The 16,952-nt window shown below is 39.3% G+C and overlaps 1 protein-coding gene across 1 annotated transcript in view; it reads right to left on the reverse strand.

The window, feature by feature from the left end:
- Window positions 1-16,952, reverse strand: part of TRIM44 (tripartite motif containing 44) — a 113,342-nt gene that overhangs the window by 78,926 nt on the left and 17,464 nt on the right. Inside the window, exon 2 of the mRNA XM_047775980.1 lies at window positions 12,135-12,212. Coding sequence (XP_047631936.1) covers window positions 12,135-12,212 — 78 coding nt within the window. The remainder of the gene's footprint in view (window positions 1-12,134; window positions 12,213-16,952) is intronic.

Raw genomic sequence — 16,952 nt, forward strand, 5'->3', positions numbered from 1 at the left:
CTGTGAAGTGGAGAGCAACTGTGTGCCTCAGTCATCTGAGAGAGAAACAGTCACAGAAGACTGACAAGCAGCCCGTGTATGAGAAGTGGAGTTCTAACCACTACAGCTGTGGCATCACTGCCAAGCACCCTCTCCTCCCAGGACTGCCTGTTCATGCTGCCAGCCGCTAAGACTTTACTGCCATGACAACCTGATGTGTGACCCAGTGTCATGGCACTGAACTGGATGGGGCAGAGAACAGTTCGACAGGGATTCTGGGCTCACTCTGAACTGATACTACCGCTTGCTCTTAAGATGCTTCTCCCTGCCTGACCTCAGCGTGACAATAAAGAAAGCAATCATAAACTTCTGAGCAACGCTTTCCCTGAGTGAACAGAAGAAATTTCTGGGTGCCCCGTGTAGAAATGTGAAGGTAGAAGAATGGATCCCCAGGGACATCCAGGACTGTAAGAAACAAGAATACAAGTGAGAGCTTTATTCTACTTTGTTTTCTAGCTCGCTTTCCACCTTAACCTGTATAGAAACTAGAAAGACAGCTTCTGCCTCAGGAATTACCATGTAGGAAGTGGGAGGTGGAAACCGACACTGAAAGTTTCAGGAGTAACCAAACAAAACAAACAAACAAAAATACTATTTTTAAGCCTCTTAGGCTTGAATATACAAAGAAAGCCTATTTCATCTGCTGAAGATTAAAACAACATTCACCCCTCATTTCCATCCCAGTTCTCTATCCAAACAGCTTTTCTGCAAAGCCACAGCTATCTGTATACTATAGAAACCACAAAACCAAAACAAGTGTATGCCACAAAGAATACTCAGGAAAGGGAATTGAGATATAGGTCTCATGGTTTGCTACAGAGGGTCAGAATGGTAAAGTTCGTGGAGTTTGTGGTGACAGAGAAAAGTTTCAGTTTTGGCTCTGCTAATGCTATGCTCCCGAAGCTCAGAAAGGTGAAAGCTTTTTCATTTGTAAAAGAGGGGCAATAATATGGTTCTCACAGCTATTTTTGTGAAGTTTATACAAAATAATACATGAAAAGAACTTAGTACTCTCTGGGAGTATAGACACAACAGCAGAGTGTTCTGCTGGTCCAGATAACAGCACCTGAACATCTATGGTGGGTTTTTCCTATGGTACTCACTGAGCTCTCACAGATACAGGGCCTCTTAGAGATAGAAAACCTATGCTCTTAGGAGTGCATATTCTGACTTGTCAAAGGAACACAAGAAGGACTTCCTCACACATCTAGGCTCTGAAGAAGATGGATGTCAATCACAGGCTCCTTGTTTCAGTTTCAGTAAATGACCACAGGCTGTCAGGGAGCACTGCCGCCTTTTCTAGTTTGGTAAGATCAGATGTAACCTATTTCTATAACATAGAAGCAAAGCACAGGAAGCATAAGAACAAAAGGTCAACACTCTGCTCCTCAGAGTGTGGAGGTATAGTCAGCTCCTCCACCTTACAACTTGCCTCTATCGCAAGTGCTCTGGTTGGCAGACTGAAACCCTACTACTCCCCCTAGAGCAGCTAACAGTCTGCTTACCTAACAACCACAGGGCTTGTTAAATAATCAGAGTCGCTAAAATACTTTCCAGGCCACTGAAAACCATGATACCAATCATCCTCCATTATTTTTTATCTCCTCAAAAGTTTCTGTTTTCAGGGTACTCATTATTAGAAACATAATATGATTAGTCCCATTTTATAGATGAAACTGAAGGCTCAGACAAATCATGTGATGGAGATAATAAGTACCAGTATGTGGACTCATCTGGCTCCAATGTCTGTGCTCTTTCACCATAAAGTAAAGGCATCCTCAATCTAACTCTTTTCCCTGCAAATCTGAACAAACTCTATATTGGGTATACTATTCCCCATCCATCTTCTGTATCTTCTGTAAGTGAAAAGTTAATAACTTCCTACAACTACTATCAATTCCATACAGCAATCAGAGAAAGGCAATTTATTGCCATCATGAGCTCTGTGGCCTCGGACAAGTCATTAAACCCTTTAAATGTATGTCTCTTCATCTCTAAAATGGGGATTATAATGTCTAATCTAGTTGAGTTGGGAATTAAGGCAAATATCACAGAATGTGTTTCACCTGCTAAAGAAGTAAAACAAAAGCCTTTCAACAAGAGGATGGTCATCAACAGGATCACTGGGTGGAATGAAGTTCTCTGCACAACCACAGAGAACTGACAGATTTTGCCCTTCAGCTAAATGCAGTCAATCAGGGGAGAGGCCTGATTTTCAAAGTTTACATTCACACACACACATACACACAAGCATCTACATATAGACCTGGATGACTGAGGCTGCATTCTATAGCTTCAGCCTTAAGATAATCAAAAAAGAAAAACTGTATTTTTCCTTGAGCAAAGCAAGTTTTATTTCCTAACTGAATGAGAAGCTGAACTAAGAGAAAAAAAGGGGGGGAGGGGAGGGATAGGAAAAAGGAGACCCTTAAATAAAAGTCTAGGTGATTTTTATCACTATTATCACAATAAAGTTTTATATCTAGATACCCAGGCTCCTAAATTAAATGTCAAATACAATCCTGCCCTGGAAACCTGAAGTGTGGCTGCAAAGGGGGAGTGCTGACAGCTCCACTCCCTTCTTCACCTTGGCCACGCAATAAGCCCTTTAAGCTTTGGCAAAGAGTATATTTTAAAGGCTTCTGTCGCTGCAGAGAGGAGCTGGAGCAGGGGAGAATGACATCACGATGTGTTAATTTTATTAAGCCATTTAAAGCTCAATCCCTTTGATTTCTAACAATACTCCAGCCCACCAGGCAGCTCAGAGACCACATCCACCTAGCTTTAAAACGCCTAGAGTCCATTTGTATGGTACTTCAATCAGGAGCTCTCAGGCTCCAAAAGAAAGAGAGTAGCCAAAGGGCAGAGCTAAGGGGAAGGGGGAAGGGGAAGTAGGAAGGGAACCAGAATCTCACAGGAGTTTACTTTAAAGTGGGGCTGTATCTCCTAACGAGTCTCTTAAATGTGATACATAATTTCTTTTGTGACTCTTAATTTATTTTTCTTTTAATTTGGCACCCAGCAGCTTTGCTAACAAGAGAGTTTGTGCCATAGTAATAAACATAATTGCTTTTATGCATTGATTTCTTGTTTCTATTGGGATATATGGACACACAGCTGCACACTCCTCAAGGCAGATATATTTGCTTCAATGTGAATGAGCAACAGAGCTACACTAAACCAACAACAGACAAGGCAGCCATGTAAGTCCAGCCAAGCAGGAACATCTAGCAGTCTCAACTATGGAGATTTAACTCAATTTATTTGCATGTTATTTTCACTCAAAGAGGTAGCAATGATCCTCTAAAATCTGCAATCTCTAATGTCACTAATCCCGGGAAGTGTTAACTGCTCAAAGTGCAGAATCCAGTTAGTTATAAACAATTGGCTTATTTTTCTCCACCAGTATTAGAAGGTCTCCTGAACTCTTGGAGGGGACTAAGGGAGGGAACAGGTCCACGGACCCATGCCCTTCTGCTGGAAACTGTGGTGGTTCTCAGGACTAGGAGAAAAGCAGCAGCCATCACTTACAGGATGTTGTCCTAAGCATTTTAAATGGATTTTCTCATTTAATCTTCTTAACAACCATATGAAATATGTAACATTATCCTTTATTTTGCAGATAGGAAAAAAAAAAACTTGAGAAATGAAGAGGTTAATAAGCACAGGATCTGCCCAAGACTGCAAAGTTATCAACTCTGGAGGGCATCTGCCCCAGTGCTTTTATACCTACAGAATACTGTCTCCTGGGGACAGAGGCTAACATTAGATTTCTGACCCTCATTCCTGTCCAGCAGAGGAAAGGAGAAAGAAAGAGACTATTCACTGCTGACAGCTCAAGTGAAGAGCTGAAAAAAGTGATTCAGACAATAATCTCTGTCAACATCTTTACTGAGATATAATTCACATATCTCAGTATGTGAATTATAAGAATACAAGAATTTAAAGAATACAATTCAGTGGTTTTCACTATATTCAGAGTTGTGTGATCATCACCACTCAATTTTAGATCATTTTCATCACCACAAAAGAAATTCCATTAGCAGTCACTTCCTCTCCATTCCTCCATCTTTCTCAGCCCCAAGCAACAAGTCTATTCCTCTTCCCTCTAAAAATTTGCCTATTCTGAACATACCATAAAAAAAGAACCATGCAATATTTGGTCTTTGTGAACGATTTCTTTCACTTAGCATGTTTTGGAGGGTAATCCTTGCTGCAGCATGTCTCAGTGCTTGATTTCTTTTTATTGCCAAATACTACTCCACTGTATAGATATACCACATTTTATTTACCCATGCATCAGCTGGGTTGTTTCCACGTTCTGGATAATATGAATAATGCTGCTATGAAAGAACACTGTGTGCAATTTTTGTGTGGATGTATATTTTCATTTCTCTTGGGTATAGACCTAAGAATGGAATTGCTGGATTACAGAGCAACTCTGTGCTTAACCTTCTGAGGAAGTGCAAGATCATTTTCCAAAGTGAATATATCATTATATACCCCTCCCCTCAGAAATGTATGAGGGTTCCAATTTTTCCGCATCCCTGTTAAATGAACAAAACTTCTCTTCACTGGGAAAACTAGAGCTGTACTCCTAAAATCTATCAACCTTCTTCAGCTCTGCTATAACTGCCTGGTGAACTTGGGCAAGAACCTTTATTCTGCTGGTGCCTCAATGTCCTCATCTATATAGTGCAGGGATTGGCGCAGATGGCCCCAGACCTCCCACTGCATTTACTTATTCAGTCACATCATGTGAGACACCCGACCAGAGGGGAGGTAGATGATGTGAAACAGACAGCCTGGGGCTAACAATGCATCTATACATCTGACTTTGCATTAATTCAGTTTCCACTGTGCCTGAATAACCTTAGAATGTGACTGTCATGCCTGCCTCAGAAAACAAATAAACTCAAAGAGCCTTCTTATGTCATTAGGGAGAAGACATGTCTTACTATGTGAAGTTTCTATTTGGCAATAATGACAGACTGTCATTCAAGATTTTAGTATTCTAAATTGTGGTTACAAGACAGTGATTTAAGTGATAAAATGTATGCATTTATAAGGAATATGTTAGGTGAAAAAGGAGGGATACAAATTATGTACAGGGTATATAAAGTTATAAAGCTTTATATATATACACACACACACATATATATATATGAACTGTGTGTGTGCATACGCACACACACAGAGAATAATAGTTATATACACTGTTGACTCTTAAAAAAACAGTGTGGTTAGGGGGCTGACCCTATGACCCTCTATGCAGTTGAAAATCCTTGTACAACTTAGACTCAGCCCTCTGTATACAGATTCCTCCATATCCGTGCTTCTGCATCCAGAGAGTCAACCTACTGCAGATCATGCAGTACTACAGTATTTACTATTGAAAAAAATCCTTGTAAAAGTGGGCCCATGCAGTTCAAACCTTGTTGTTCAAGGGTCAATTATATATAGAATAATAGGACTCTTCTATCTGAAAGGCAAAGTACCATAATATTAACCAGGTTTTTTTTTTTCACTGATGTGTCTCAAAGTATGGTGTATTAAGGCTGTGCATCAGGCTGCATATTAAAAAAGCGGAATTCAGAACTACCAAATGAGACATTCTGAGTGAAGCTCAAGAATCCATGTTTAAAAAAAAAAAAAAGTACTAGAAGTTTAAAAACTACTGCAGGTAGAAGACTGGCTTTTTTTTTTTTTCTTCATTATACTTGTCTGTGTTTTCCAAATTTTTCTACAAACATGTGTTACTTTTATAACTGGGAGACAGAAAAAGGGGGAATTATTTTGTTTTAATAACAGCAGAGAGATGGTGAAAGAGGGCAGAGAGCTCATTTCTCCTCTTTCTGCTGCCCAAGTGTCTATAGAGAATGACAAGGGGCCACATTTGCTTCTGGGTGAATTTCATGCCTCAGGGTCTAGACTGGACCTGAGAAAGCGTGGGTAGTTTTCCTACTTGGTGTCCTCCATCCATAAGCGAAATACTGAAGCATTTCATTTAGTTCTTCATTTATCCAAGGCTAAATGCTCTGGGGCTGTCATGGCTCTTTGCCATCTCTCCACATTTTCTCCAGTCCTGGGACTCTAGGCTTGTGGGGAGCTGTGGTTGCAGGATACAGTAAAGGAGGGGAAATAAAGTATGAGGGAAAGAGAGTTAATGAAGAGCCATACTGCTAGGGATGACAGGCTACGTGTATAAATATCGACATCCATGGATTCAACAATAGTGTGGGGATGAATAAGAAGCAGCAGGACAAATCTAATGGGTCCTGATCCCATCACTTACTATTAGCTATTAGCAAGCTATTTAAACCCTCTAAGTCTTGGATTGCTTGTCCATAAAACAAGGCAAACAGTAATATTTCTTTTCATATGGTTATCATAATAGATAAAGCATATCTACTACTATGTGCCAGGTATGATGCTAGTAGGGCTTGAGAATAGAGATAAAATAAGCTCAATTCATGCCTTCCAAGATTACCACTTACAACTTCTTTTTACATAAAGTGAAGAAATAGGTCAATAATTCTAATAACCTTCCAACCAAAGAAACACTTTTGAATGAATCAACTTGATAACTGAGACACCTCAATTTCCTGCTTCAGTTGGTTGAGTAAACACTGCCCTAGTCAATATTTCTATCCTGCAGCAGGGCAAGGACTAGCACAAGGCTTGGCTTGATCCTGGCGAATAAGTGGACACTAACACCAAGATTCAAGTTAGGTTTTGCTTATATCTACTACTATTTGTATGTGGAAAATCTATCATTTTAATAATAGTCTGATTAGCACAGTAATGAATGACTGGTCTATGTTCCACATCAATGATATCGGTTATTAGAAAGGACTGTAAGGTTCCTGCAGTTATAAAATGATCTGTAAATGCTAAAAAAAATAAGAAAACAATTCTCAGTTTTATTTAACTAATTTCATGTTACTAGACAATTCTTTGGTTTCACACTTCAGTAAGAATACCTTTAGAGATCAGAGAAAATAAGAAGGAAAAGAATCTGATTATGTTCTGGATCCCATGTTTAATCCCACTTCAGTCAGACAAAATAATGTAAGTCATTTGGCTTGAGTTTAGGATGCTTTTTTTTTTAGAATAACTTATTAAATTAGCATGAATTCAAGATAAACAAATATGGTTTTAATTGTTTCAAGAACGCCAGTTATAGGAAACAGTGAATGGCACATTTTAGATGGAAAGAAAAGCAATCAATATGTAATAGAGAAAATGGCTATTATTAGCTGCATAATGAGAGGTTAGTTTGATTGAGCTTAGCATGTTATGATTTTGGTTTAATGCTTTCTGGGAGACTAGGCGGTGGGGAAGAAGGGAAGGGAATCAATATGTTTTCTAAGTTTCAGTTTCCTCTGGGTAAACTACACAAGATAACTGCATGGTCACCACAAAGGAAAGCTGTAAAGAACTCAGATGCTTTAAATTTCCTAAAAATCCAGGTCTGGACATATGCGCACATATATACCCCGATTAATTACATCTTTTAATTTCCTTAAAGACTAGCATAAAGGGAAGAAAGCTATAGACTAAAATCCTGCTTTATGCAACAGATGTTTTTGAAAAGTTTGGCTGAAAAAAAATGTTTGCAAACTTGATCATGTCAAACATATTAGGATTATTTAATAAACCACTTCCAACTAAACAAAATAAAAACTGTTATTAAAAATAATTTCTTTCCACCATATACAAGTTCTAGGTCCCAGGGCTCATTACAGCAAGATGCATGCACACAACTTCATCTGGATCTGTGCCTTATTTACCAACCATCACTGGCTCTCATGCCTGTCCTCATGTTCCTCCCTAGTGGCTGGGTTCCTCTGATGTTAGATCTCAGCCCACTCCTGGACCACCTAATTCCTGACCAGGACTCCTAATTCCTGACCAGGACTCCTTTCCCTTTTTTTGGCTTTGCTACTTCTCTGTTGGACAGCACTATTTAAAGGCATCCTATCCCCTTGGGCAGCCTAAGCTGATGACTCAGTTCACCTCCCTTATTCCTTTGCTACCTCGGCTCAATGTATTTGCTTTCTAAGCCTGGACTTTCATGTGTTTCATTTTTTTCAAGGCTGAAATCATTTGGACTTATTTAGAAGAGCTCTTCTAGATATTTGCTGAAAGGAATTAAAAAACACAAGAAGGCAGGAAAACAGACAAGGCCAAGCACGGCTTCTGGACCTCCCCGACCCACTGATTCAAAAGCTGAGAGTGGGCCCAGCACTCTGTACATTAACAAGTCCTCCAGGTGGTTTTCATGCAAACTAAAGTTTAAGAACCACTGGTCTGAGAAAAGAGGCTGTCTGACCAATACTGTGGAAAAAATGAGGCATCTCATCAAAAAGTCTAGATTAATGACATAGAAAAATGTTTAAGACATTCTATATAATAAAACCAAGCAAATGAGGTCCTGCTGTATAGCACGGGGAACTGTATCCAACCACCTGTGATAGAACATGATAGAAGATAACATTAGAAAAAGAATATGTATTTATATATATGTATGACTGGGCCACTTTGTCACTTTGCTGTACAGCAGAAATTGACAGAACATTGTGAATCAAACTATAACAAAAAAATTTTAAACCATAGCTATAGTATATTTTTATAAAATATCTTAGAAGTATATTTCCACATGAAAAAAATGTCTAGAAGGTTAAATACCAAACTGTTAATAATGGCTTACTTGAGGGAAATTCATTTTACTTTTCCTTTGTGGATATCTGTATTTTTAATCTATAAGTATATATTACTTAATAATTTAAAAAACAGTTAATCTAGGCATCTTCCACTCTTCTCTGGCAAAACTCAGTTAAAATTAACTCAGTTCCAGGAGACCTCAGTGTCTGGACTAATCAAGCTTTGTGAGGCTTTAGGGAATTCTAGAGGAAGTGAGGCAGAGATAGTGTTCAGAGCTCCATGACTCAATCAGTTCTTCTATGTAAAGCTGCTGTGCCAGGAAATGACAGGTCATAAAGCCTGAGAGATTCTGCCCTTCTTAAATAGGCCAAGTTAAAAAAGGGATGGTGGGGTTCAGAGGGAAAACAGACTAAAAAAAACTATGGGTTCTTTTGGAAGACATCAATTTATTTCTAGGAAATTTTTCCTTACTGTAGAAACTATGTATCTAATTATCCCCTTTTCATCCCCTCTTTGTGATCTGGCAGTCATTCTACAACTTTGTTGGTTCTTCTTCAAGCTGGCTCCAGGTAAAATTAGCATACACTTATGGCAGACTAGACAGGGGCTTGAAAATAAAAGAGATAGTGGGAAATTATCCAGGGTGAGATAAAGAGAAGATAAAAGAAAGGTGAGTATGTATAAACATATGCAAGATAAAGTGAGGTCCTAAAAAATATCCTTTAGCTTATGATGCATCATGGGAAAATCCTGAGGCTTCCATGGTTTGCTCTCATGGGACCACTCAATTCTTTCACCTCTGGCAAGTGTCCCATCAAAAGCACTATATGCCTTCATAAAGGATCCCAAAGCACTTTACCTATATTATCACCATGCACAGAAGTGACTCAGTGTAATTTGTACACATCCTCACGAATTCACTGCCTAGACGCATGTGGGTGTGGCAGAAAGAGAAAATACAGTTGTCTCCTTCAGGATAGCTATTGTCCCAAAAACCAGAGAAAGCCGGTTAAAAAAGCTTTCCATTATCTTTAATATTTAATTGGTTCATCTTCACTTAAAGGAAAACTACTTTGGTGTAAGTAGTTTGAGGGGGGGGTCCTTTCCACTTTGGGCTAAGAAAGGTTACCCCAATTTTTTCCAGACACTTTCTACCTCTGGAATCCTAACCACACCAGAAGACAGGTATCACCAATGACCCAGTAGTTTTAATGCTGTATGAAGAGGAAATTATTTTGTAGATTGGTGACTGTAGCCACCTTCTGTAGAGCCTGTCACTGTCTGTGGCTCTGCCTCAGGCATGTTTCAGATTAGAAAATGGAGGCACAATGTTGTTACGTGGTAGAAAGGAGATGAATCACAATGCTTACAATATAATACGAAAGAGCACAGGCACTGGAATTAGATTTTGAATCTCAGCTCTAAATTATACTCTATCTGGGGCAAATGGCCCTATCTGGGCCTCAGTGTTCTTATCAATAAAATGGGAATAAAAGCTAGTTTACAAGGCTATTGCAATGATCACAGGTATATAAGAGGAGAGAGGGAATGAAGAGGTGGTGCTTTAAATGAACCTGTCTACAAAACAGACTCTCAGGACATGGAGAACAGACTGTGCTTGCCAAGAAGGAAGGGGAGGGAGTGGAATGGACTGAGAATATGGGGTTAATAGATGTAAACCATTACATTTATATGGATAGACAATAAGGTCCTACTATATAGCACAGGGAACTATATCCAATTTCCTGGGACAGACCATGATGGAAAATAATATTAAAAAAGAATATATATATATATATGTCATATATATGTATGACTGAGTCACCTTGCTGTATGGCAGAAATTGGCAAAACTATAAATGAAATATATATATTTTGTCTTTTTGCCTTTTCTAGGGCCACTTCCCACAGTATATGGAGGTTCTCAGGCTAGGGGTTGAATCGGAGCTGTAGCCACTGGCCTACACCACAGCCACAGCAATATGGGATCCAAGCTGTGTCTGCGACCTACGCCACACAGCTCACAGCAATGCCAGATCCTTAACCCACTGAGCAAGGCCTCATGGTTCCTAGTCTGATTCGTTAACCACTGAGCCACGATGGGAACTCCCTGTAAATCAATTATACTTTAATAAAAAAAATAAAATAAAATAACACCAAAAAAAGAAGTGATGGAGTTCCCGTCATGGCACAGTGGTTAACAAATCTGACTAGGAACCATGAGGTTGTGGGTTCGATCTCTGGCCTTGCTCAGTGGGTTAAGGATCCAGCGTTGCTGTAAGCTGTGGTGTATGTCTCAGACATGGCTTGGATCCCTTGTTGCTGTGGCTCTGGTGTAGGCCAGCGTCTACAGCTCCAATTAGACCTCTAGCCTGGGAACCTCCATACACCACGGGAAGAGCCCTAGAAAAGGCAGAAAGACTAAAAAAAAAGGGGGGGTGGTGGTGCTTAATAGGTACAGTTTCAGTTTAGGACGATACAAAAAGTTCAGGAGATGGATCGTGGTGATGCTCCACAACAATGGCCACTGAGTAATACACTTAAAATAGTTTTTTAAAATGGTAAATTTCATTATGTACATTTTACTATATTTTTTTTAAAAAGTATGTAAGGCTCTTAGCACAGTGCCTGGCTCTTGCTAGCTGCTCAAGAAATTCTAGTCTTATTGCCCTTATAATTTTTTTTTAATTTTTAAATTAAAAAAAGACCATACAAAAAGCCAAACAAAATCATGCTCCCTTCTGTACTTAATTATAGAAGCTTTGACTCTCAGGCAGAGCCAGCTGGCACCAATACCTGGTAGTGCCACAGCAAGTGTCTGGGGAGGAGAAGGGAGGCTGTGTTAGTCATAATCCCTCTGGCATGTTCAGTTCCCAGTCCACCCCCAACCCTGGTATGATGTCTCCCAGAATAACAATCTTACAGCCCCCAACATCTTACAAAGAAAACCGGGAAGCTTAAACCACTTCCCAGACCAGACTCCAGGTCATGAGGACAAAAGCATTCACAGTAGCAGCTGGCTGATGTAAGTAGGGGAGTGACAAGATGCTAGTACTGAACACCAACTGGATCGGTCTGAGCTTGTTCCAGTCCTCAGCATTAAGCTGATGGTATCTCTGATGCCTCTGGCTGGATTTAATGGACACAGAGGTCAGCAGTCTCAAAGGCCCGGTAAAGGAAGATTAAAAATGCACTTGCCTGCAGTTCAGAGAAAACATTTAATGATTATGTGTTGTAAGTCATAAAATACAGAAGGGGGAAATAGATGACTTATCTCTAGGCATATTAGAACACTGCTTTTGATGGGCAGGCTTAATTAGATCTTGATGCAATGTTCACATAGATGGTCATTAACATCCCTTGAATTTAGCTCAAGGAGAATGAAGTGACTGGGCACCAATATCCAATTAATTCTAAAACAATACTTACTTTAGGGTCTGAGCTCTTGAACTTTAACCTTTCCACCAACTCTATCATGGCTGCCTTCAATCCGCCTGAGTCTTTGCTCTAGAAGAAAGAAAAGGCAGGGGTCATTAGACAGCATTTTGTTGCTCTCTCAACACAAATAGCATTTCATGGGACAATGAAAGGGAAAGCAATTTTTTCTTCTTATCAGCCAAGAGAACTCAACGACTAAGGAAAGCTGTGTTGTCCGTCATCCTCTTTTCTATGGACAAAGAGGGTCAGGACATAAATTGCCCAGTGACCCCAGAGAACAATTGGAATGAAAATTAAATGCAATTTGAATAGGCTGACTCATGGCTTCATCTCAGGGCTCAACTGCGCCAGTACTCACTGAGGGCTGAAGTTTTGCAAAAGAGCCTTCCATCTGGGATGTCTATTTTATGACCTAGTGATTTTTATTTTAAACTTCTACATACCAAATACAGAAATATGCAATCTTAAATATTCTTGTAAAAATAAAAACAAAGAAAATGCCCTAAGATTTAATTGGAAATGATATTTCAGTGTGCTGGCTGAGTACAGGTTTTTGAGTCAGACATATAAGATTTCAAACATGGGGTCTGCATTAACTAGTTGATTAACCTCAGGAAAATTACTGACTTTCTCAAAACCTCTCCTCTTTGATAAAATGTGGATATAAACAAGGTTATTTTAAGCTTAATTGAAATGGTATTTGTAAAGGCATTAGCACAGTATACAGCACATAGTAAGTGCTCAATAAATGTCACTTATTATTGTCAGGATTGCACTGGAATGGCTTAGAGTAGCACAGTCCAACAGAAATAGAATATAAGCCGCAAATGCAAGGCACATACATAATTTTAAGTTTTCAAGTCGTCACAAAAATAAAGTGAAATTAATTTTACATAACTCAGTATATCTATGATATAATAAGTGCAACACGTAATTTCAACATGAGGTATTTTATGTATGTTTCCCTACTAGGTCTTTGAAATCTACTGTGTATTTCATACTATAGCCCAATTCAATGTGGACTTGCCCCATTTCAAAGGCTGCAAAGCCATCTAGGGTTAGTGACTACTGTACTGGTCAGCACAGATTTAAAGCATACACAAAAGCCACGATGCATGGATTCAAGTCTCAAATCTACCACTAGATTTGTGCGACTTTAGGCAAGTCACTTAGCCTCTGTGTGCCTCGCTTTCTTTATCTTCAATATGAAGCTAATACTAGTACCTATTTCATAGGGGTGTAATAAGATAAAAATGAGTTCATATACATTTGGAATAGGGGCTGGTACATAGTAAAGACAATAGATATATGAGACATTTTTATTACTATTACCTGTCTCACCATATTCTAAACTCCTTAAGGGTAAGAGCTCATCTTCTGTCTCTGTATTTGTGCCCAGCATCAAGGTATGTGAAAAAGTATGCTGAAGAAATGGATGAATGAAGGTGCAATCTGAAGATATGAATGCCCTTATCATCATACGTGGGTGTAGCACAAGCTAAAATCACATGAATTAGTTTATTTTCTTATCTCAACTCCTTGGGGGTAAGACAGGATCATCACCTTATTTTTCCAGTGAGGAAAAAGAAGTAGGAAGAAGCAAAATGACAATAAAAAGTACCATATAAACAAACACTACAAATATCTGTTCCTCAAAACTGACCTCAGAATCAGTAATATTTTCCAAATATTTTTGGCAAATTCCAATTCCTCCAAGACAGGACATATTTTGAATAAGACTCTGTCATACAGATTAAAAGAGACTAAAGTCTAAATGCTTTTTCCCATCTAACCTTCTCTCTCCCCCAAATCTATCAAGTAAAAGTCTGATGGAACATGACTAAGACCAGTATCTGCTTTAGATGTGCTCTCCAAGTACAGCTGAGTTAATACTGCCATTCTAACTGTGGTTCTAAATTTTAATAGTTTGCATTTTTTAAATGATAGTTTATAACTCTCCAAATTTCTTCACCAACTTAAATCTTTAACCTCTGGTCTGACAGCAGACATTTGAGAAAAGGAATCTGGAGGTCACATACCAGGGAGTGTGTGAGATCTGAAGTACCTAAAAAAGGGTTAAGCTGCCAGAAACAATCCTGCTTTTATGAGATGATCAGACAATAAAGCCTGTCTGGTGATATCACTCCTCTAACCTGCTTCTCATTGGCTGAACCAAGCAGGTCACTTGTCCCTGGAAAGCTCTCTTCCCCCACATCCCAGCTGCCAGTGCCCATTTTAAGCATTTTAACAAGAGCCCTGATATACGGTGACTTTCCCCCTGGCTCTAGAGAACAGAAAGGAATGCACCAAACTGTGTCTTAAAACATTCAGAAGAAAAACAGGACGATGGAGGGATCCCTAAGAAGCAAACAGCCTGTTTGCAGGCAGATGTGTCTTGTGTGGAGAGATAAGGGAACCCTCAGCCTTCTTTCATAAAAATACAACGTGTCAGCAGAATCCTTCCTCCTTTTCACAAAGCCTCAGCAGCCCTGCCTACCCAGGGGAGTGACAGAGGAGAGGCACAGACTCTCCCTTCAGGGAAGTTCACCCATACTACCTCCCACCCCACTCTCCTTGAGAATTATTCTCAAAGATCAATCAGGGTCTATATTGAGCCAGCCTTTAAACAGGTGGGAAGAAAACCTTTCCCACCCCCACCAATAATAAGCAGTTGGTCAGAAGGGAGAGGCTCCTCTGAGTAGACCCGCCTCTGACAGCTGCAGGACTGGTCCAAATCCACTTCCTTTCTTTTCTCACACCCAGCCTCTTCCTGCACCTCAAGGGCCTTGCACACCAGTGTTCACATTAGTAAACCCAAGCTTTCAGACATCCCTCTCAAACAGTTGCCCTTGACCACACCTGGGACCTAGAGATGCACATAACAGATGGGATCTAATGGTTTGATCCATTTTTGGGAGGATGGACTCAAAAAGAGCCTTTGCAGAAGGAGGGTCAGGACAATTCATCAGGCAATTCTTGGGCCCTGGGTACTTGAAGAGTGGTCTAGAAGGAGGCAGGTATGTCTAAAGGAAGTGCACAGGGCAGGGGCACAGAGCTGTCCAGGTCTACAGTGATATTTGAGTATGAATGTCCCCAAACCATAGGGTAGTATCATGTTTTAGTTAATTATTTGCTTGCAGAGGGCAGTAGCCAGAATAGGAGATTGCACTCTCACACTTCCCTACTGTGGTGGAACAGAACGGTGCCTCCGAAACCTATGTTCTAATTGAGAAGTTAGAAGAATTCTAACCTTGCAGACATTTGGTTCCATAAATGACTAGATTCTATTCTGTCAGTCCTTGGGGCAGGCAGGCACTGTGCGTGGAGAAGAAGTGAGATTCTCCTGATACTGCTCTTCCTCACCCCCATCCCACACAGTGTTTTCCAAGAACACAGGAGTTCAATGTGAGCCTATCTTGTTTATGTACCTCTTTCCTCCCCCCTAAGAAATGCAGATTAAAACAAGCCAAGTGCTATGTTGTGACATCCACACCTCAAAATCTGATCACTCTGTGGAGATGTGTGATGCTTCACAAAAGCCAGCACCTAAGGATGAATCATAATAAAGCCAAAGAAAGGACACAACACCTACATTTCAAGGTATTCTTAACTCTCCAAAGCACTTTCATCGGCATTTCACCAAAAAAAACCCTAAAAAGTAGTATATTCTCACTTCACGGCTGAGAAAATGGCTGGTGGAAATCAAATGAGAAATCACAGTACTCATATACGCTTCCACTAGCATGACATAGTAACACAGTAACTAAAAGGTAGTGTATTCTCACTGTACAGTGGAGAAAAATGGTTCTGTTGAAGTCAAATGATTTCCCCCAAATCACAGAGCTAGTACGTAGCAAAACAAAGATCAAAATGATTGAAATGAAAAGATTTATAACATATACAAGAGAAAAGGCTGGTATCAATAATACACAAGAAAATACATAAGGGATCCCCCTATAAATAAGAAAAGGCCAAAGAAGCACGAAAGAAATCCCAACAAAGGATATGAACATAATAGTGTGAAATGGCTAATAAACCTATGAAAAGATAAAAAAGATACTCAAACTTATAATTATGATATAATTTCTTACCTATCATATTAAAAAAGTTTTGATTTGAGAATACCAATTGATGAGAAATTTGGGGAAAATTGGGGATTTTCATAAGTTGCTGATATAATATGATAAAGCTACTTTGAAATCACATGCTAGCACGTCCTTTCTTTTTTTGTTTTCTCCCCTTTGAAATACTAACATGTGTAAAGGAGGCATGCACAAAAATAGTTATTGCAGCATTGTTTGTAATACTGGAAACTGGAAACATCCCAAGCATCCATCAATAATGGGTGACTAAATAAACTATGGAATTAACAAATGGGATATGACACAGAAAATTTTAAAAATGAAGTAGACCTATCTTCTAGGTGTATAGCTGGGTACAAGGCAACATCCAATGTTGATTTTTTTTTTAACTTGCAAAACAACACATACTATAAATATCATTTATAGAAAAAGCTATTATTTTCTATGAGTGATACATATGTATGTAAAAGACAAGATAAATCAATGACTGGAGAGACTAGCAGTGAGGACAGTAGGAGGAAGAGTCTTAGACTTATTTAAATTTACTCCTATTGTCTAATTAAGGTTTAATACACAGAAAGGGAGGGAGGGAAAAAGGGAGGACTGCCGTATGGCTTCTGCTTCAAGTACCTCTCTCCAAGAGTGTTTAAGTATAAATATTGGGGCACTGATTCCTTTGCATTCAAACATATAAGTCAACAGATATAAGAGAGGGTTTTTTTAATCT

This window comes from Phacochoerus africanus, chromosome 4, assembly GCF_016906955.1.
Source record: "Phacochoerus africanus isolate WHEZ1 chromosome 4, ROS_Pafr_v1, whole genome shotgun sequence".
Taxonomy (NCBI): Eukaryota; Metazoa; Chordata; class Mammalia; order Artiodactyla; family Suidae; genus Phacochoerus; species Phacochoerus africanus.